General features: G+C 44.7%; 1 protein-coding gene across 1 annotated transcript in view; it reads right to left on the bottom strand.

Moving 5' to 3' along the window:
• The window catches only part of LOC115129663 (microtubule-associated protein 2-like), a 147,989-nt gene that overhangs the window by 26,209 nt on the left and 99,297 nt on the right, over nucleotides 1-22,483 (bottom strand). The window contains exons 4-10 of the mRNA XM_065018467.1: nucleotides 14,898-14,984; nucleotides 13,440-13,517; nucleotides 11,555-11,776; nucleotides 7,896-8,210; nucleotides 3,160-6,756; nucleotides 1,957-2,217; nucleotides 1,278-1,421 (exon numbers count right to left, since the gene is read on the bottom strand). Of these exons, the coding sequence (XP_064874539.1) occupies nucleotides 1,278-1,421; nucleotides 1,957-2,217; nucleotides 3,160-6,756; nucleotides 7,896-8,210; nucleotides 11,555-11,776; nucleotides 13,440-13,517; nucleotides 14,898-14,984 (4,704 nt within the window). The remainder of the gene's footprint in view (nucleotides 1-1,277; nucleotides 1,422-1,956; nucleotides 2,218-3,159; nucleotides 6,757-7,895; nucleotides 8,211-11,554; nucleotides 11,777-13,439; nucleotides 13,518-14,897; nucleotides 14,985-22,483) is intronic.

Here is a 22,483-nt window from a genome sequence, read left to right as displayed (position 1 = left end):
GACTCGTTTAACTGTGGATATAGATAAGTTTGTACCTGTTTCCTCCAGCATCTTCATAAGGTCCTTTGCTGTTGTTCTGGGATTGATTTGCACTTTTCGCACAAAGGTACATTAATCTCCAGGAGACAGAACGTGTCTCCTTCCTGAACGGTATGACGGCTGTGTGGTTCCATGGTGTTTATACTTGCGTACTGTTGTTTGTACAGATGTTGTTGTTCGTACCTTTAGGCGTTTGGAAATTGCTCCCAAGGATGAACCAGACTTGTGGAGGTCTACAATTTTTTTTCTGAGGTCTTGGCTGATTTCTTTTGATGTTCCCGTGATGTCAAGCAGACACTGAGTTTGAAGGTAGGCCTTGAAATACATCCACAGGTACACCTACAATTGACTCAAATGATGTCAATTAGCCTATCAGAAACTTCTAAAGTCATGACATCATTTTTCCGAAGCTGTTTAAAGGCACAGTCAACTTAGTGTATGTAAACTTCTGACCCACTGGAATTGTGATACAGTGAATTATAAGTGAAATAATCCGTCTGTAAACAATTGTTGGAAAAATGACTTGTGTCATACACAAAGTAGATGTCCTAACCGAGTTGCCAAAACTATAGTTTGTTAACAAGAAATTTGAGGATTGGTTGAAAAACGAGTTTTAATGACTCCAACCTAAGTGTATGTAAACTTCCAACTTCAACTGTAGCTCTGAAGCAGTAACATTAAATTACCAAACGAACCATCTCCCAGAAAAGAGAAACCCAGAATGAACATGGGAGCTGAGGAGAAGAACGATGCAATTCAAAGTAAATAGCAAATAATAAAATAAATCCAAAAAGTTGAGCGACTGACTGTTCAAGCACATTTGAAAAATGAAGTCAAATCAAAAATGTATAACAAATGAGTTTATTCTAATAAAATGCAAACACTGAACATGACAAATTAACTAACAAATGAGACAGAATAAAAATGTTTAGAGAAACAAAATAATTTAGCAAAATGTAACAAAAATAGAAGCTTCAATCAACTGTAAGGATGAGGTTAATATCAAGTACTTTGTGAAACTGCTGATGTAAAAATGGCTTCATTAATACATTTGATTTATTGATGAGATGAGAATGTTGATATTTGCAGCCACATTGCAGAAGCCTCCCTGGCCCAGCCAGCGGGACATTCCAAATGGCACACTATTTCCTATTTAGTGAGCTACTTTTGACCGTGCCCTACAGGCCCTATAGAGAATAGGGTGCCATTTGGGACGAAACCCAGGAGTGGTTGGTCACCTGTAGGTTTCCTCCTAGCACAGGGGTGGGGTTGGGGCTGGGCGGGACTTGGGTGTCGGACCGCAGTAGGCTTTAACACACTCTTCCGTGATGGAGAGGAGCGCGTCTCTGCTTTCTTAGTCAGCTCAGTCTTCTTGTTCATGGCTAGGAGAAGGATGAGGTAGACACATAGTCAAAGAGAAAAAGGAAGAATGTACAAGTAGAATCAGAAGGAAGAGTGAGAGATAGTCAAAGAGAGAAAAGGACATAGTGTGGCACAAAGGTTTGGTAGTACAGACACCCACCAAGGAAGACTCTCTGAATGCCAGTTAACATTCATCTGAGATCTTAAAGGCTTTTAAAGATGATAATATTTGACAATTAGAATGAAAGAAAATAACAAAATCTGTCAATTAATAATATATAACTACAAAGAACTATATAGAAATGTTTTTAATTATTGGTTTCCCAGACACATCCAGCCTTGTCCTGGACTATAAAGCTATTTAAATCGAGATTCTCCACTGAAGTATCTGGGAATCTGGCTCTCTAGAGTAACAAACTGAATGGAGATCTACACCACTTCAAATCAAAGAGAATTTAATAATCTGTCAATTAATAATGTATAACTACAAATCATTTACAAAAATAAAATAAATAGAGTAACAAAATGATTTGGAGAGATACTGTAGTTCTGAACCTTTTTTCTTCTTGATGTCTTCCCTGGGGATACAGACAGTCTCCTTGCGGACGGGTTTCCGTTCAGGGGTGGAGACGCACACCTCGCGCCCCCTCACACGCCCACTTTTAGCCTTGGGCTTCACTGGCTGCTTTTCCTGCTTCTGCTGCTGGAGAGTCTTGTACTTCTTGACTGGTGGGGCTGGGACCCGGTCGGCTCTCAGGGGCTCGATCTGCTCGGCAGCCATGCTCATGTCATCATCCACATCTACAGTGGAGAGATCTAGGTACAAAACAGACATGGTAAGGTCATCATCATGCAGTAGTACTATGGACACAACACAAAATATGGCCATAACACTCATAAACTGGATAAAACAGTGTTGATGTGTAATTTTGTTATCATGATGAAATATGAAGTCTCCACTGTGAAAATATTGTAATAAACATGAACAGGTATCAGATCCATATATTTCAAGAAACTAGGCGTTTATCCCATCTCCCTACTTCAAAGAAGAGGCATTTCTTGGGTGCGATGAGCCAAGTAAAGCCTCCCCCCGGCCAAACCTTCCCGTAACTCAGACGACACTGGGCCAATCATGGCCGGTCGTGATACAGCCTGGGATCGAACCCAGGTCTGTAGATGCAGTGCCTTGCACCGCTGCACCTGCTCGGGAGGCCTAAAATCATGTCTTTTTTTTATATAGTTTGTGTTTACTACAGATGGTAATGTGAAGAACAACATGACTAAGATATCAGTTTAGGATATAGGCCAAGGACTAGATAAAGTGTATTTTTAAGACTACTTTTTGCTACTACATTCACCACTTTTAGTCTTGAAATCTTTGGTTGTTTCCTACACTGTGCATCCTTAAAGGACATGGGAGGGGCTACGGCTTAAGATGTGTGAACGATGCTAAATGGGTGTAGACAAAGAAGAGCTCTCCAGTAGGTGTACCAAAACATTAACGGGCCATTTTGTTAAAAGTGAGGTAACAAATGTATCAACTTTCAAAGCAGAATAGCTCTGAGTCTCTACTTTTATCCAATTTAAAAAACACCATTACAAATGTTGCTACATTGGACCGAATCGAGACGGTCACATATTGACTATACTATTGCATTTCTCTAACCAGTGATTATATTATTATTTGTGGTCATTAAACATGTAATTTATCTGTCATTGAAACATGTATTATTGGATGATAACAGAGATAAATCTCACCTTGAGTATCGACCCAAGAGCTGTCTAGGATGGAGTCGTCCATGGTGGTCTCGTCTCTGTCGTAGCTCTCTGTCTGTCCCTCGGTCTCCAACTGCACCTCCTTCTCTGGGGAGGCCTGCACCTCCTTCTCAAGGACCTCCTCTGAGACATCCCCCACCTCCTCTAGACTAGCTGCCTCCATGATCTCCACCTCCTGGGACTCCTCCTCCTCTGGTGTCTCAGGCTCGGGCGGAGCGGAAAAACGCACGCTGTGTCCTGGCTCCTCCCCCTCGTCGATGGTCTGGACTACAGTGATGAAGTCATCTTCTACAGTCACCACTGACTCTATGGCAGCTCTGGGTTCTGGAACATCAATCAACGCTGCTCCTGCCCCTGCCAGAACTTCACTATCTTCCTCCTCCTCTTCCTCCTTGTTTGTCATTCTATCCTTCTCAACCTTCTCTTCTTTCTCTACAGGCATTGATGGTTTTATCTTTATCATGATTTCATCTGGTTCCACTGTCTGCTCTGTATCCTCCTCCTCCCCCTCTACCTTTTTATTTTCTTCCATGGTCCTCTCTTTGACCTCTACAACCTGCTCCTTCAGCTCCTCTTTGCTAACTTTCTCGTTGTCTTCTTCTGTGGTGCTCACACCACCACCTGACACAGATGGAGACGTCGTCATGACGTCAATCTTTGTTGGCGTTGTCTGACCTCCATTCTGTTTAGGTTTCTCTATTTCCGTAACTGAAACCTTTTCTTCTTCTGTGGTGCTCACACCATCACCTGACACAGATGGAGAAGTCACCATGATGTCAACCTTGGTTGGTGTTGTCTCACCTCCATTCTGTTTAGGTTTCTCTATTTCCGTAACTGGAACCTTGTCTTCTTCTGTGGTGCTCACAACACCAGAGGCAGAAATCACCATGACGTCAAGCTTTGTTGGTGTTGTCTGACCTCCCGTCTGTTTAGGTTTCTCTGTCTCCGTAACTGAAATATTGTCTTCTTCTGTGGTGCTCACACCATCACCTGACACAGATGGAGAAGTCACCATGATGTCAACCTTGGTTGGTGTTGTCTGACCTCCCGTCTGTTTAGGTTTCTCTATTTCCATAACTGGAACCTTTTCTTCTTCTGTGGTGCTCACACAATCACCTGACACAGATGGAGAAGTCACCATGATGTCAACCTTGGTTGGTGTGGTCTGACCTCCCGTCTCTTTAGGTTTCTCTATTTCCATAACTGGAACCTTTTCTTCTTCTGTGGTACTCACACAATCACCTGACACAGATGGAGAAGTTACCATGATGTCAACCTTGGTTGGCGTTGTCTGACCTCCCGTCTGTTTAGGTTTCTCTATTTCCATAACTGGAATCTTTTCTTCTTCTGTGGTTCTCACACAATCACCTGACACAGATGGAGAAGTTACCATGATGTCAACCTTCATTGGCGTTGTCTGACCTCCATTCTGTTTAGGTTTCTCTGTCTCCATAACAGGAACCGTATCTTCTTCTGTGGTGCTCACACCATCACCTGACACAGATGGAGACGTTGCCATGACGTCAAGCTTTGTTGGTGTTGTCTGACCTCTTGTCTGCTTAGGTTTCTCTGTCTCCGTAACTAAAACCTTGTCTTCTTCTGTGGTGCTCAAACCACCAACTGACACAGATGGAGACATCACCATGATGTCAACCTTCTTTGGTGTTGTCTGACCTCTTGTCTGTTTAGGTTTCTCTGTCTCCGTAACTGAAACATTGTCTTCTTCTGTGGTACTCTCCACAGAGGAGGCTGGGGAGGGCCTAACGGGCCTGCCGATCCTGTCCTTGGCAACTCCAGTCAGTTGGTAGACGTCTTCAGCATCCACCTCCTCGTATGCCTCCTGGTGCACCAGGAACTTGTCCTTCACCTTCTCCCTGAGCTCCTGCAGCTCCCGCTCCTCCTCCATGCTCAGGGGCCTGTCCTCCATCTCCAGCCGGCGGATCTGCCTCTCGTAGGCAGCCATCTCAGCATCTGTCTCGGGTCCGTTGTCTCCTAGCTTCTCCTCCTCTTCCAATGTAACCGTCACTGTAGGAGTTACAAAGGACTCGGCTGACTTCACAGCTGAAGCTGGTTTGTCTTTTTGGTTTTCCATGGAAGCATTTTCATGGCTGATCTTTTTGTTGTCTTTTTCCTCTGAAGCTGAATCCTTCTGTCCCATTTGTTTGGTTTCTTCTTTTTCTTTGGAACCGGCGCTCTCAGCTAACTGACTGGTCTTGTCGTCTTCGGCTAGTTTGTCTCTGGCATCGATTTTCAGTTTCTCCTCCGCCATCTTTTCCTCCAGAGCCATAGGGGTAAAGCGCTGGGGCGGGGAGTCAATGGGACTATGGAGGTCAGCAGGGGAAGGCATGGGCCCTGAGTACTCACTGAACACACAGTAACCCAACTCCTCCAGCTGGCTCTCACTCTTGGCAAGACTCTGGTTCTGACTCTGGTCCCCCAGAACCAGGTTAGCCAGGGAGTCGCTGCCAAGGACTTGGGCGTCCACAGGGACAGACTTCCTCCTCATGATCTCAGGGTCAGTGTTCTCAGAAGCCAGTCTAGACCTGCTGCCCGCAAGGTCCAGCATTTCAGGTAGGTCAGGAGCCATGACTGTCCCGTTTTTGTAGTAGTATTTGGGTGGGAAGGGAGATTCTGGGGACTCTGACCCCTGGGGGCTGGTCTTTTCACCGGGGGTCTCTGTTGCTGTGTTGTGGGGAGGAGATGAAGAGTCGGACGTGACTGAGGCTGCCGTCTCCAGGATCAGGGGACGGAAGGGTGGTGGCTCCTTCTCCACAGATGGGATGGTGACTGGGAGATAGTTGGCAGACTCCTCCAGACTGCCGCTGGTAAAAGACATGATATCCGTGGCCAGTGGGGAGAAGTTTCTAGGTCGTCCATGACCACTGGGATCCATCGATCCAATCGTTATGTTGAGAGAGTAGCTTCTTTGATCCAGGGCCAGCTTCCCAGGAGACAGCCTACATTCGTTACTCCTGTCCAGGGCCGGTAAGGTCTCCTTTTGATCTCCCATCGTGTCTGATTTCTCTTCCACTGACTGTGTTTGTGCCAGCATGCTGTAGTTGATCTCAAGGGGTGACGGAACTGTTGGGGAACTGCTCCCTAAGACCTTCTTCTCTTCTCCTGCGGTGCTCAGTTCATAATAACCTTCTGCTTGAACCCCCTTGGATCCCTCGTCTGGCTTCAGGGCCGAAGTCTCGAAATAAGCTGACATGCCCGATTTGTCTTTGTTAGAGTCAGATGGCACATCTTGTCCTTGACCTTGGTCTCCAGCTGTAGTGAACCCAGACCCTGAATCCGACGTGAGGTTACTGGACTCAAGAACTTCCACTGACGGCTGCTTCTCTGAGACTGTTTTAGGTTCATCCAGTATAGACATTTTGCTAAGCTCTTTGGCTTGGCTCTGGCTGTTTGAAGGTAAAGGGGACAGAGAAGGGGAAGGGGAAGCCATGTCCGTTTTGGGGATCACGGGTGCTGCTGTGTGGTCCCTGCTGAGGAAAGCTGGACTCTCTTGTTCAGTGAAGTCTGGGCTGAGGGATCCACTCCTCTCGCTGTCTGGTTTGTCCGTGTCCATCTTCAAGGCTGTAAGTTAAATCTTTAGTAGTTTGTTTGGTTTTGCTTCAACATTCAGCTATTAAAGGTAGGCTACTTTGTTTTAGGTCAGCCATTTTAACCAGGGCCAGCCATACTATCACAGACACAGGCAAAGCACTGCTCCAGGCTCAAAGCCTGTTATCACTTACTGTAGCACAATACAAAGAGCATCGCGCATCACTGAGGCAGGACAGGAGCATGAGGCGGAACCCATGAGGCGGAACCCACTCACTGATGGACGAAACAATGGCATGGAACGTGACGGAACGTTATGGAACCGGAATGACGGAACCGGAATGTGCAGGCAGCCATGGCGTTGATGGATGAGAAGAACCAAGCAATGAGAAATGGAATTGACAACTTTACATATCTAATAAAGGGTCAAATAATAGCCTTTCTGTCATTATTTCCAGGCTTTATGGAGAAATCCTAATGATTTGCATTTAGCTAAATGTCTGCTTTACACCCTGATTGCTGATTTTTGATTACATATTCAACTATTACATTTGAGGACAATGGACAATCATCTATCATCAAATTTTCCTAGAATAAGTTGTATAAGTTCAAATTTTATTTCAAGTATAATGTTATTAAGATCAACTAAGACATAAATATATTTCAACAATAGGAAAAATGACAGAATAACACTATTGACACAATATCTAAAATATGAAAACCAGTGAAATGGCAATAAAAACACTTGATATTGATATTATTACGAAACACAGCTGAATCCAATAGAGAACGAGTGATTTACATGCTATATAAATGAGGCATTTTAATGGCAAACATCACTGGCAGAAAGACACTGAGCAATGGGTTAACACCAATGAGACATCAATACATCGGTAAGTAGCATCAGAGAAGGGAAAGCTTGGTTGGGAGGATCGGTGACATTTCATTAACACAGACACGAAAAGCCCGGCCTCAAAAATTGCAGCTAAAAACTGAAAACAAAAGCAAAGAGAAAGCAAAAAGGAGGAATCAGGAAGAACGATTTAAAACATGGCTCCAGCCTTCAGCAGAGCGTAGCGGGGGATTCCCTTAAAGCCTAAATTATATTATTGTCTACACACAATACAATAACATGCAGCCTGGGAGAGGAGAGAGAGGACAGACAGACACACCTTCCTCAGGACTCTCCTCCTCCCCCTCAGCCTCTGCCACCTCCTCCTCCTCCACCCTCCCGTTAGGGCCTTCTGGGGCGGCACTAGCTGCCTCGGCCTGTATGGGTGGCACAGTATGGGCCTCGCCTATGGCCTCTGCCTGCTCTAAGGGCTCGGCTGGGGGGCTGTCCAGCTCAGGCTCATCCCCACTCCACAGCTCCTCAAGAGCTGCTGTGATTTCTGCTGCTGCCCCTTCCATCTCCTCCTCCAACATCAACACCTCTTCCTCCTCCTCCTCCTCCTCGAATGTGTCTGTAAGAGCCTCGACGGTCTCTACTTTGTATAAAAGAAGTATACATCAAGACTACGGGTTGGCAACACAGACTTGGGTTACATTGGTAAAATCGGTGGGACACTTTCAGCTCTGTAAAGGTGGCTCACGGTGTATACTGTATAGAATCTATTGTAGACAGAGATAGATGCACTGGTCACAGATGTTGTAGCGTATGAGTGAGTGACTTTTTCTCCCCCGGTCATGTGATTTGTTTGGGTTTGGACTGGATGGGATGTTATGGATCATAGAGTTTAAACAGAGGCTTTTCTTTATATTAAAGATATAAAATCATCCTGAAAGAAAGATTAGATACTGGTCCAGCACACTGTTGAATATTCTTGTAGTTTTATTGAGTGCAATTGTGACAGCGTGAACCCAAAGGTTTTCGTCAGGCTATAAAAGAACCCTCACCTCACCTGTCTGTAAAATCTGCTGTGGATCGATGTTATCAAAATGCACACAATGGCCATAGTTTGTCTCTCTCTGTCACACACGCACCATGCCGACACACCACATCAGGCTATTTCCATTCAAACATACCTTTATCTGTAACAAAATACATGCGTGATACACCATAACAGTCTTTTGCAAGCAAAGTTGTGCACTGTAGTTATACATACAGTACATTCTACATTAAGTGGACTTGGCCTTCTCATTGTCAGTTGAGAGAAGAGCCACATAAATATATCAGAAATCCTACTCTCACCGCATCCAAGTTCTGAAACCATAACCTGAGTTGATCCATGTGATGGATAGTGGGGTGTGGGCACTATGTTCCAAAAGGGTTCTTCGGCTGTCCCCATAAGAACACCATTTTATTTTAAGTTAAAACCCGTTTTGGTTTCGTGTAGAAACTTTTTTGTTTCCATGTAGAACCCTCTGTGGAAAGGGTTCTACAAGGAATCAAAAAAGGTTCTACCTGGAACCAAAACAGGTTCTTCAAAGGATTCTCCGGCACGGTGCTCAGGGTTTTATATTACACCAGGCGGCTGGGCTGCTGTGTGTCTGTGTGTGTCTATGGAGCAGGGCAGTGACTGGATGTGGCAGCAGTGTACAGCCTGCTAGGTCACATCACAGCAGGGGCCCTCTCTGCACAGGGAGAGGAGATAGAGAGGAGGACTGATGCCTTATGGCGTCCGCACGCTTCTCGGCCGAAACAGTTTGGAACAGTTAGTGCATACAGTATATTATGATGACATTTTGTGACATCTTTCTTCGTTTTGGACTTTGGCAAGAGTTTTTATGGCTGTTCGGGCACACACATGTTTTTCTTGAGGCAAGCCTGTCGGTAGCCGAAGACTACGCCCCCTTGTTCGCGATTTGGCCAATAGTAGGGTTTTTTTCAATGAAGTGCATATTGTCAATCAACGAGAGGTGACTCGGTCTCGTACATTTTTTTACTTGGAAAATACTGCACCAAACATCCCAGACAGATGCAAAATTGCGTGACTAAGCTCTCCATGGCAAAAACGTCAAACCTTCATCTGTCATTAATTATCTTAGATTAATTGTATTTTTAAGAAGTGTATACTGGCTATGGTGTCTCAAAACAGACAAACAGAACTATTGCTGCCTTTTATTCGTTTTTCAAGCAAAGGTCTTTTAAGAGAGTATGCGAGCACACTTGTTCAGTTCAGCTAGCTGAGCTCGGCAAGGCACCAGCACCAACCAGACTTTATACAGTCTGCAACCTAGCAATTTTATGAAGTTGGTTTTAGCTAGCCCACATAGGTTCCCAATCTCCCAACTAGCTACCAAGAAGCCATTTCATGCTATCAATCAAGTTTTTATTTTACTAGGCAAGCCAGTTAAGAACAAATTCTTATTTTACAATGATGGCCTACCCCGGCCAAAGCCTCCCCTAACCCAGACGATGCTGGGCCAATTGTGCGCCGCCCTATGGGACTCCCGATCACAGCCAGTTGTGATACAACTGAACCAGGGTCTGTAGTGACGCCTCTAGCACAAAGATGTTGTGCCTTAGACCGCTGCGCCACTCGGGAGCCCCAAGTTAGTTTTTCTAACTTGTCTAACTATCTTAGCTAGGATGCCTGTTGGCAAACTTTAGAAAAGCAAGCAATAGCTAAATGTAATGAATAAGTCTCACATTCTTTGAATCTTTTACCCAGATTTGAGCAGATGCAGAGAAGCATATTTAACTGCAGTCAGGAGGATACAGAGAGCTCAAGAGATATGCTTGGATATGCAGAAAAATACACATCTTTTTTACATAGAATTAAGCATATTAATTATGGCCCTATATTTCAAAAAGCTGTTTCAGATGTTTGAAAAGTGTCAAATTGCAGGGGACCAAGTCACCTTCCGAATCCCTCCGATGTTTGTGGTACATGGAGCCCCTTCATCCAGCCTACTACAGAAAACATTCACTTCAGCCTTGATGAGGTGCTAAGGACTTGTCTTTGTCGACTAATACTATAAGCCTTTGAAGTTGTGAGAGAGCGTATTGAGAGTGTGTGTGCTGTGTGTCCTCTGAGAGCATGTGTGTGATCCTGTGGATCCGGTGATCTACAACGTGTGTGTGTGTGTGTGTGTGTGTGTGTGTGTGTGTGTGTGTGTGTGTGTGTGTGTGTGTGTGTGTGTGTGTGTGTGTGTGTGTGTGTGTGTGTGTGTGTGTGTGTGTGTGTGTGTGTGTGTGTGTGTGAGCGGGTGATGGAACACATGAGAAGGGAGGGCTCAGGGATGAGTTTGTCTTTGATGGAGTGATGACAGACAGAGACATAACACATGGCATGATGTCACAGACCGGCAGAGAGGAAAACATGTGCATGGAACAAGTCTTAGTTCATGCACCTCTGTATATTGCTGCAAGCCATTTGGACCACAGCAAGTCCTGCGCCTGCATGCCACTCTGTTTAAGTGATTTGCATATGGCATTTTTTTTTTACCTGTATGCATAAACATTTTATGATATGCATCCTTGCAAGTATGCACATGTAGGTTTAAGAATTTTCTCAGGCAAATTTGTGTTCAAATTAAAAATGAAATCAGTTATGTTTATATTCGTCGGATCACTTTGATAAGTGATGGGATGCTTCCGGAGGCAAAGTCGACTACAGTGAACAAATGGCTTTGATTGAGATAAATCACAACAAACTAGATCATCTAAACATCACAAAACATGAAAGTGCTCAGATTCTTTGAACTAATTGACACCACACGGACACAAACAAACACACGGACGGACGGACGAAAAGACGGAGGTTATTGGTCGAACCACAGAAAAGGGGGATCGGGGGTAAAAGAGAGGGAGAAAGAGGAAGGTAGGAGGAAGAAGGGAAGATAGGAAGGAAGAATGGCGTACGTAGAGGAACCATGCGCGGTTCACCTTGGATCTGTCTAAAGGCAGCGGCCGGCACTGAGGGCCGAGAGGAGACCGAGCGATCCCACTCAGGGCTGAACAAGGGGTGATCATAGTATTCCTCGTCAGAGTGGTAGGGGTCATCCTCGGGCATAGACACAGAGATGGAGGGGGCGAGGAACTTGCACCTCTCCCGAGAATTTTGGAAGTGGTGGAGAGGGCAGGCCTCTTCCTCCTCATCCCCTACATCTACAAACAACAGACACACAGGAGAAGAACGTACTGCAGGGGAAATCTGGACACACACACAGAGAGAGACAGACAGGGAGAGGGAGAGGGAAAGACTCACAGAGAAACAGACAGGGAGGGAAAGAAATTGAGGAAGGGAAAGGGGAGGGAGGTAGAGGGACAAACAACAGACACACAGGAGAAGAACGTACTGCAGGGGAAATCTGGACACACACAGAGAAACACACAGGGAGGTAGGGAGGGATGGAAAAGGGGGTATAGAGGGACTTGGTGTTGGGGAGAAAGAGAGAGACTGATGAGAGCGAGCAAGAGAAAGTAGTAGAGATAAAGAGAAAAAAAAGATTGAGAGAACAAGGGAAAATTAAGACAAAGGGTGGAGAGAGAGAGAGAGAGAGAGAGAGAGAGAGAGAGAGAGAGAGAGAGAAGCAACAAGACAAAGATACAAGGACAGTGACCAGCAACTGAAAGTGACTGAGTTTGGGGTCTGCCATAACCAGAGAGAAGATGGGACCACATATTCAGAACAATTTAACAGTGACCGGGATGTAAAGCAATGTAACAATGACATCCATTGAAAGCTAGTGTTATTGGGCCAACTGCTGCAGTGCTGATGAGCAGTGCTGTAGTGCTGCCAGTGGGCAGACAACTTTGCTTGCTGGCTGAGGTATTTACTCACTGCCCCGAGTAAAACAGTGGTGCCAAGGTGTTCTTTTATAAACATACTTCAATTTCTATAGGAATTGATAAAGATATTTAAATATAAGGGAGATTTCTATGTAATAAGATAGGAACAGAGGAAGTTTCCATTTTCTGAACATCAGGAAGCTATGTAGCTAACATGTAAATTCAACCACCAGTCTGTCTGAGGATGGCTGGCCCCTCCCACAATCTCTGTCATAGGTCACATGTCCACTGCAGTCAGACTAAACAAACACAGATCAGGTCAGGCACGATCAGAAACAAACCAGGAAGACAAACAAGCATGGGCAGAGAACAAGGAAAAACTAACAAGAAGACATGCTTAAACACAGGACAGAAGAATAAAGACAAATACACATAAGTGGAAACAAGAGAGGTTAGGAAGGCAAACAGGCTACCAGAGTTATATCTGCAAGGACAGGAGGGGTGGATGATGAAAGTCAGGGGAGAGGAAGGATGCCGGTGGGGGGTGAGGAAGAGTGAGGATGGGTGAGGTCATGCGAAGGTCATGCACTAGGCATTCCAAGACGAATGGTCAGGGAAAGGGGAGGATGAAGGAGTATGGGCTGGTGGATGGAGGGATTGAGGTAAAGAAGTGATTAAGGTGAAAGCATTTCTAAATCCAGGGTAAAAAGGAAAATGAGGAGAAGGGAGAGGACTTCTGTTCAAAGAGAATGAATGTCTAAGAAACACTTCCTGTGTTTGGTTTCCTTTTTCTGTGTAACCATATGACCCAGGTAGGGAGCCTCTGTGATTGGTTCTTCTGAAGGTGACATATACAGTATCCTCCAATGGGGCAGTGGAATGGGGTTCCAACTCGTCTCAGCACGGTCAAATACAACTCCACTTCACATTCACTCATGATGATAGCACATCTCTCTCTCTCTCTCTCACTCTCTCTCTATCTATCTATATCTCTCTCTATCTCTCTATCTCCCTCTATCTCTCTCTCCCAGGACCTTACCTTGATCCAGGGGTCCAAAGCAGTGTTCAGCAGCAGGTGAGGGAGGAGGGGAGGGAGGCAGGTTCGCTGTGTCTTCAACTACAGAAAACCAGACAGAGGGAGACAATGTATAGGGAGTGACGTTTGGAAACAGATAGTGTGTGTGTATCTGTGCATGTCTGAGTCGAGGTAGTAGCTGATGAAGCCTGGTGTCTCTCTCTCTTTCTCTACACCTCTCTCTACCGCTTTCTCTCTCTCTCCCTACCTCTCTCTCTCTCTCTCCCTACCTCTCCCTCTCCCTCCCCCTATATATGGCTCTCTCTCTGGTTAATCCTTTAAAGCTCCTCTGAAAGTCACTGTAAATAGTAAAGATGTGAATAAATACTATAATGGCTGTTTTTTGCTGCGTAATTCCTCCAATGAGCATTATCTGATGGAAATGTTGAACTGTAATAGTAAATTAGCTAACAGTAGTAATACAAGTACATTACAGGCATCCTTATAACAGACAGCCCATTTAAAGCAATTCGGAATAATTAAAAAACAGCATAGTCCTTACAACCTTCCCTTCAGTGATGTCAAGGCTGGCTCACACACTAACCCTCCATAGATGTATGATGTCATAGATGTGCTGACAGACAGACGTCGCATCCGGGGATAGAGAGAGGCATGTTGAGGGTCAGTGTTGTTATGTGGCCTCCAGAGGGCTGATCTGGGATATGCTCTGCTCTGGGCTTACTCCCCCAGCACTACCACCATGGTAGATCTACTCTGACAGCTGTCCGGACCTGACACAGCTCTCTAACCCCTACACGCATACCACCAACAGCACCATTTCTGTCCACTGACATCTGCCAAAAGGACCTCGTTTCACACTCTGAATCGCTATGCTTCCTCTGGAAGGGTGGGGAAGGCCGGGACATGTCAAGAAAGTGTGTGTGTGTGTGTGTGTGTGTGTGTGTGTGTGTGTGTGTGTGTGTGTGTAAAGATTTCAAGACAAAAAGTGGTGAAAGTAGTAGCAAATATTTATAGTAAAAATAAACGTTATCTAGTCCTTGGCCTATATCCAAATCTGACTTTGGTGCAGGCCATGTTGTTTTTCACATTACTGTCTCTGGTAAACACACACTATATCGAATACAATCTACGTTTATTTGTCACATGCACAGGCTACAGAAAGTGTACATGGTACAGTGAAATGGTTACTTGCATAGCAGAGTTGTTTGTTTAGACATATACAGTAGCTAGCTAAACAATGAACCATAATCCCAACTGGGACCTCTGTGTGTGTGTGTGTGTGTGTGTGTGTGTGTGTGTGTGTGTGTGTGTGTGTGTGTGTGTGTGTGTGTGTATGTGTGTGTGTGTGTGTGTGTGTGTGTGTGTGTGTGTGTGTGTGTGTGTGTGTGTGTGTGTGTGTGTGTGTGTGTGTGTGTGTGTGTGTGTGTGTGTGTGTGTGTATGCATGTATGTGTGTGCGTACCTGAGGGCAGTCTTGTCTCCTGTTCTCCCTTCAGTACTGCCACTGCCTCGGCTGTCACCTCCTGCACGATCCGCGCAGACACTTGCTCTGTGACACACACACACACACACACACACACACACACACACACACACACACACACACACACACACACACAGATGTCAGTGACATGTCTAAACCAACCATATCTTGTCAATCATAGTGTGTAAATTAAATATGAACTTAAGGTCTGTCCTTATTGATTGATAATGCATTTAATGATAGCCTTAGATAGACAGAAAAACGATTGTTTAATATGCAGAGAACCAAAAAAAGACAAATCTATACTTCAATCTATACTTGGAGCATTGGCAGCGTTCTAACTGCAGAAATCACCATGGAAACACAGCTTCAGGCAGGAAGACAGCAGCCACAACTACTGGCCAATCAGAAATGGTCTTGGGCCTGGGCCTGTGATTGGCAGATAACTTTGAGCCAACAATTGTGTGGTCTTCCCAGGGTTGTACTAACTATGAACCAAACGAAAGCAAAGGAAGCATGTTTCTTTTTTCGTTGCAAAATGTTTTGCTACGGTGTGCACTAATGAATACGACCCAGATACCCTCCACTGGTCAGAAACTATTTTATCTAGATGATATATTTACCCATTAGACCTAAAGATGTAGGATCTTAATTTGATCACTATTTTGTTGCTGAGAATTTTCCTGCACAGCAGTAGTGTATTCGAGGTTTAAAAACTGTCAGACATTATTTGTCCTAACATAAAATGTTTTTGTTGACGAAGCAAAAGTGGGGAGCTCTGGTGGAACGTCATATGATGCTGTTCTAACGCACGTGCAATGATGTCCAAGGGAAATCAACAGTATTCATTATTTGCGGGAATGTCTTTGTTGTTGTAATAATGCAAACCGACGTGGTTGTTTCACCATTAAGGATTCCAGTTTTAATGTTAGCTAGCGCTAGTCGGCTGTATTTTTCCTTCTATAGCAGTGGTTCTCAACCAGGAGTACTAGGACCTATCCACAGGGGGTACTTGAGAAGACTCATGAGATCCTAGGCCTACTGGTCACATGAGGGGGTACATTCAGGGCTACACCGGGCAGAGCAAAATTCTGTTGGTGGTACAGTAACCAAAAAAGATCAACCACTATTCTATAGCTTGGTCTCAATCTTCTTTCTAAATGGTGAGTCAAACATGTTTCCAGCTCCTTTATTTCCATAAGTGATCATGTTCTCATAGCTCTCTCATCTCTCTGCAGCAGACATATAGTGAGCAATATGTTTGAACAATTAATCGCAATAACATTGCGGTATCAAATCGCAATACATATCGTAGATGGCACCTAAGTATCGTGAGGTCCCTGGCACTTCCCAGCCCTAGTATGTGCATGTGTGTGGGTAGGGTTTGTGGATATACCGTATGATGTAATTGGACAGCCATACATCCATGATTCCTGTGCATATGGACTCCAATATATACTCTACATCCATATCATGTCATTTATTTTACATTCATGAGTTTCACTGTCATCATTTAGTGTTTTTGAGAATGTCAGTCTTCTAAACAGAGTAATTGACATGGCAACAGTGTATTTCAGTGGAAATAGTTAGTTGGCGGTGGAGAGCTTTGGTGGTTACGATGTGGAGCTGTTTCAGGACCATTTTCCACCCACCAGACACACATGCGCGCACACACACACACACACGAAGGCACACACACAAACACGTCTTCTGGGAACACTCACACAGCACACTCACCCACTAAAATTATCCTGCTTTCTGTGGCTCCATTTCAGAGTGAAAAGGAGAGTGTCATACATGCATGGCCAAATACGTACCACTGCCAAACCCAAGTGTCATTGCAGTCAATTTAATCCAATCAACCCAAAACTATTTTTAAAAAACGTGAAAACCTGAAAGAGTGTTTTAACAACTTCAGTAGAAGTTATACATGCCAAGTAGTCTCAAACTAGCTGGAAAATAGAACAGATACTGTAAATCTAGGACCATCAATTAACACCCTCAGATCACCCTGAGATCAAGATCATAAAACTGGATTTCATGTCTTCAATGTCAATCTCTCTTCAACCCTGTGATGTTGTGCCTGATGTACTGAACAAAAATATAAATGCAAGAAGCAACACTTTCAATTATTTATTTATTTATCATTTTTTATTTCACCTATATTTAACCAGGTAGACCAAGTTCACAGGTAGAACAAGTTCTCATTTACAACTGTGACCTGGCCAAGACAAAGCAAAGCAGTGCGACAACAACAACACAACAACACAGTTACACATGGGATAAACAAACATACAGTCAATAACAGGCCATAGTGGCAAAGTAATTACAATTTAGCATTTTACACTGGAGTGATACATGTGCAGATGAGGATGTGCAAGTAGAAATACTGGTGTGCAAAAGAGCAGAAAACAAAAACAAATATGGGGATGAGGTAGGTAGTTGGTTGGATGGGCTATTTAAAGATGGGCTGTGTACAGCTGCAGCGATCGGTAAGCTGCTCTGTCAGCTGATGCTTAAAGTTAGTGAGCGAGATACAGTATAAGTCTCCAACTTCAGTGATATTTGCAATTTGTTCCAGTCATTGGCAGCAGAGAACTGGAAGGAAAGGCGGCCAAAGTAGGTGTTAGCTATGGGGATGACCAGTGAAATATACCTGCTAAAGCGCGTGCTACGGTGGGTGTTGCTATGGTGACCTGTGAGCTGAGATAAGGCGGCGCTTTACCGAGCAAAGACTTATAGATGATCTGGAGCCAGTGGGTTTGGCGATGAATACATAGCGAGGACCAGCCAACGAGAGCATACAGGTCGCAGTGGTGGGTAGTATATGGGGCTTTGGTGACAAAACGAATGGTATTGTGATAGACTGCATCCAATTTGCTGAGTAGAGTGTTGGAGGCTATTTTGTAAATGACATCGCCGAAGTCAAGGATTGGTAGGATAGTCCATTTTATGAGGGTAATTTTGGCAGCATGAGTGAAGGAGGATTTGTTGTGAAATAGGAAGCCGATTCTAGATTTAACTTTGGATTGGAAATGCTTAATGTGTCTGGAAGGAGCGTTTAGAGTCTAGCCAGACATCTAGGTATTTGTAATTGTCAACATATTCTAAGTCAGAACCGTCCAGTGTAGTGATGCTAGTCAGGAGGGCGGGTGCGGGCAGCGATCGTTTGAAGAGTATGCATTTAGTTTTACTAGCATTTAAGAGCAGTTGGAGGCCACAGAAGGAGTGTTGTATGGCATTGAAGCTCATTTGGAGGTTTGTTAGCGCAATGTCCAGATGTAGAAGGGCCAGATGTATACAGAATGGTGTCGTCTGCATAGAGGTGGATTAAAGAATCACCCACAGAAAGAGCAACATCATTAATATATACAGAGAAAAGAGCCGGCCCGAGAATTGAATCCTGTGGCATCCCCATAGAGACTGCCAGAGGTCCGTACAACAGGCACTCCGATTTGACACACTGAACTCTATCTGAGAAGTAGTTAGTGAACCAGGCGAGGCAGCCATTAGAGAAACAAAGGCTGTTAAGTCTGCCGATAAGAATACGTTGATTGACAGAGTCGAAAGCCTTGGCCAGGTTGATGAAGACTGCTGCACAGTACTGTCCTTTATCGATGGCGGTTATGATATCGTTTAGGACCTTGAGCTTGGCTGAGGTGCAACCGTGACCAGCTCGGAAACCAGATTGCATAGAGGAGAAGGTACGGTGGGATTCGAAATAGTCGGTGATCTGTTTGTTCATTTGGCTTTCAAAGACTTTAGAAAGGCAGGGAAGGATGGATATAGGTCTGTAACAGTTTGGGTCTTGTGTTTCCCCCTTTGAAGAGGGGGATGACCATGGCCGCTTTCCAATCTTTAGGAATATCAGATGATACGAAAGAGAGGTTGAACAGACTAGTAATAGGGGTTGCAACAATGGTGGTGGATAATTTTAGGAAGAGAGGGTCCAGATTATCTAGCCTAGCTGATTTGTAGGGATCCAGATTTTGCAGATCTTTCAGAACATCAGCTGTGTGGATTTGGTTGAAGGAGAAGCAGAGGGGGGCTTGGGCCAGTTGCTGTGCGGGGTGCAGAGATGTTGGCCGGGGTTGGGGTAGCCAGGTGGAAAGCTTGGCCAGCCATAGAAGTGATTATTGAAATTCTCGATTATCGTGGATTTATCAGTGGTAACAGTGTTTTCTAGTCTCAGTGCAGTGGGAAGCTGGGAGGAGGTACTCTTAATCTCCATGGACTTTACAGTGTCACAAAACTTTTTGGAATTAGTGCTGCAGGATGCTAATTTCTGTTTGAAAAAGCAAGCCTTCCTAACTGATTGTGTGTATTGGGTCCTGAATTCCCTGAAAAGTTGCATATCGCGGGGACTATTCAATGCTTGTGCAGTATGCCACAGGGTGTTTTTGTGCTGGTCAAGGGCAGTCAAGTCTGGAGTGAACCAAAGGCTATATCTGTTCTTAGTTCTAAATGTTTTAAATGGGCATGCTTATTTAAGATGGTGAGGAAAGCCCTTTTAAAGAACAACCAGGCATCCTCTTCTGACGGGACTCGACTGGCAAAAAGTGCCCTTCACTGACGAGTCGCGGTTTTGTCTCACCAGGGGTGATGGTTGGATTCGCGTTAATCGTAGATGGAATGAGCGTTACACCGAGGCCTGTACTCTGGAGTGGGATCGATTTGGAGGTGGAGGGTCCGTCATGGTCTGGGGCGGTATGTCACAGCATCACCGGACTGAGCTTGTTATCATTGCAGGCAATCTCAACGCTGTGTGCTACAGGGAAGACATCCTTCTCCCTCATGTGGTACTGTTCCTGCAGGCTCATCCTGACATGACCCTCCAGCATGACAGTGCCACCGGTCATACTGCTCATTCTGTGTGTGATTTCCTGCAAGACAGGAATGTTAGTGTTCTGCCATGGCCAGCGAAGAGCCCAGATCTCAATCCCATTGAGCACATCTGGGACCTGTTGGATCGGAGGGTGAGTGCTAGGGCCATTCCCCCCAGAAATGTCCGGGAACTTGCAGGTGCCTTGGTGGAAGAGTGGGGTAACAATCTCAAAGCAATAACTGGCAAATCTGGTACAGTCCATGAGGAGATGCACTATGGATTTCACATGACTGGGAATACGGATATGCATCTGTTCGTCACAGATACCTTTAAAGAGGTAGGGGTGTGCAGCTAGCAGCAATAGAGTGGTCATTTCCGGTCACAACTTTCAGACTTGTTTACGTATTGCTGTGCGTTTTGTTGCCAACCTTACTTTGCTACCTGACAACTTTACAGTTTTTACTTTTTAATTACTGTATATATTTTTTGTTTTCCCATCACTCGATTAAAAAATTAAATAATAATTCAACTTTTTCACTCGGGGCGCTTTATCTGGACATGGTTCGTCAGGACCTCCAACAGTCGAAGCTAAGTAGTAACATTAACTTGATGCCTTCTAATTGCAGTCGCTGTACTCATAATATACAGGAGAATGATCGCCTTACGGTGAGGATAGCTGTGCTGCAAGCCCAGCTTCAGACGCAATCGTTAGGCAAGGGTAATTTGAGTGTAGGAAAGGAAGAAACAGCGTCTGTGCCACCAGTAAGTACAGATAGTAGTACAAATTCCCTCGCACAGTCCCCGCAGCTGGACAACCTTCTCATGGCTTCTGGAGGGAAATGCTGTAGGAATGCTCAACCGGTGTCACTCAATCAGCCAACATAAACTTTCAACCGGTTTTCCCCATTAAGCAGCGAGTCGGAGTCTGAGGCCGAGCCTTCTCTGGTCTCTACTCCTCCCTCTACTCCTCCTACTCCTTACGGGGTCTGAGACGCCGAATCCTCCCACCATTAGCTCTGACAAATTGAAAACCCTAGTCATTGGCGACTCCATTACCTGCAGTATTAGACTTAAAACGAATCATCCAGCGATCATACACTGTTTACCAGGGGGCAGGGCTACGATGTTAAGGCTAATCTGAAGATGGTGCTGGCTAAGGCTAAAACTGGCGAGAGTAGAGAGCATAGAGATATTGTTATCCACGTCGGCACCAACGATATTAGGATGAAACAGTCAGAGGTCACCAAGCGCAACGTAGCTTCAGCGTGTAAATCAGCTAGAAAGATGTGTTGGCATCGAGTAATTGTCTCTGGCCCCCTACCAGTTAGGGGAAGTGATGAGCTCTACAGCAGTCTCACAACTCAATCGCTGGTTGAAAACTGTTTTCTGCCCCTCCCAAAAGATAGAATTTGTAGATAATTGGCCCTCTTTCTGGGACTCACCCACAAACAGGACCAAGCCTGGCCTGCTGAGGAGTGACGGACTCCATCCTAGCTGGAGGGGTGCTTTCATCTTATCTACCAACATAGACAGGGCTCTAACTCCTCTAGCTCCACAATGAAATAGGGTGCAGGCCAGGCAGCAGGCTTTTAGCAACCCTGCCAGCTTAGTGGAGTCTGCCACTAGCACAGTCAGTGTAGTCAGCTCAGCTATCCCCATTGAGACCGTGTCTGTGCCTCGACCTAGGTTAGGCAAAACTAAACATGGTGGTGTTCGCCATAGCAATCCACTAGGATAAAGACCTCCTCCATTCCTGCCATTATTGAAAAAGATTGTGATACCTCACATCTCAAAATAGGGCTACTTAATGTTAGATCCCTCACATCAAAGGAACTTATAGTCAATGAACTAATCATTGATCATAATCTTGATGTGATTGGCCTGACTGAAACACGGCTTAAGCCTGATAAATTTACTGTGTTAAATGAGGCCTCACCTCCTGGTTACACTAGTGACCATATCCCCCCGTGCATCCCGCAAATCGGAGGTGTTGCTAACATTTACGATAGCAAATTTCAATTTACAAAAAAAAAAAATGTTTTTGTCTTTTGAGCTTCTAGTCATGAAATCTATGCAGCCTACTCAATCACTTTTTATAGCTACTGTTTACAGGCCTCCTGGGTCATATACAGCGTTCCTCATTGAGTTCCCTGAATTCCTATCGGACCTTTTATTCATAGCAGATAATATTCAAATTTTTGGTGATTTTAATATTCACATGGAAAAGTCCACAGACCCACTCCAAGCTTCCAGAAAATTGGAACGAAATGGCGCCACACCAGACTGTAAGTCTTCCGACTAGCTTGGAAAGACAGTACCAAGCAGTATTGAAGAGCACTGCTGCTCGATCATCCTATTTTTCCAACTTAATTGAGGAAAATACGAACAATCCGAAATATATTTTTGATACTGTCGCAAAGCGAACTAAAAAGCAGCACTCCCCAAGTGAGGATGGCTTTCACTTCAGCAGTAATAAATTCATGAACTTCTTTGAGGACAATATCATGATCATTAGAAAACAAATTACGGACACCTCTTTAAATCTGCATATTCCTCCAAAGCTCAGTTGTCCTGAGTCTGCACAACTCTGCCAGGACCTAGGATCAAGAGAGACACTCAAGTGTTTTAGTACTATATCTCTTGACACAATGATGAAAATAATCATGGCCTCTAAACCTTGAAGCTGCATACTGGACCCTATTCCAACTAAACTACTGAAAGAGCTGCTTCCTGTGCTTTG

Source organism: Oncorhynchus nerka, linkage group LG1 (genome assembly GCF_034236695.1).
Source record: "Oncorhynchus nerka isolate Pitt River linkage group LG1, Oner_Uvic_2.0, whole genome shotgun sequence".
Lineage (NCBI taxonomy): Eukaryota > Metazoa > Chordata > Actinopteri > Salmoniformes > Salmonidae > Oncorhynchus > Oncorhynchus nerka.
Note: the sequence above shows the minus strand (reverse complement) of the source record. Positions and strands in the feature narration are given on the sequence as shown.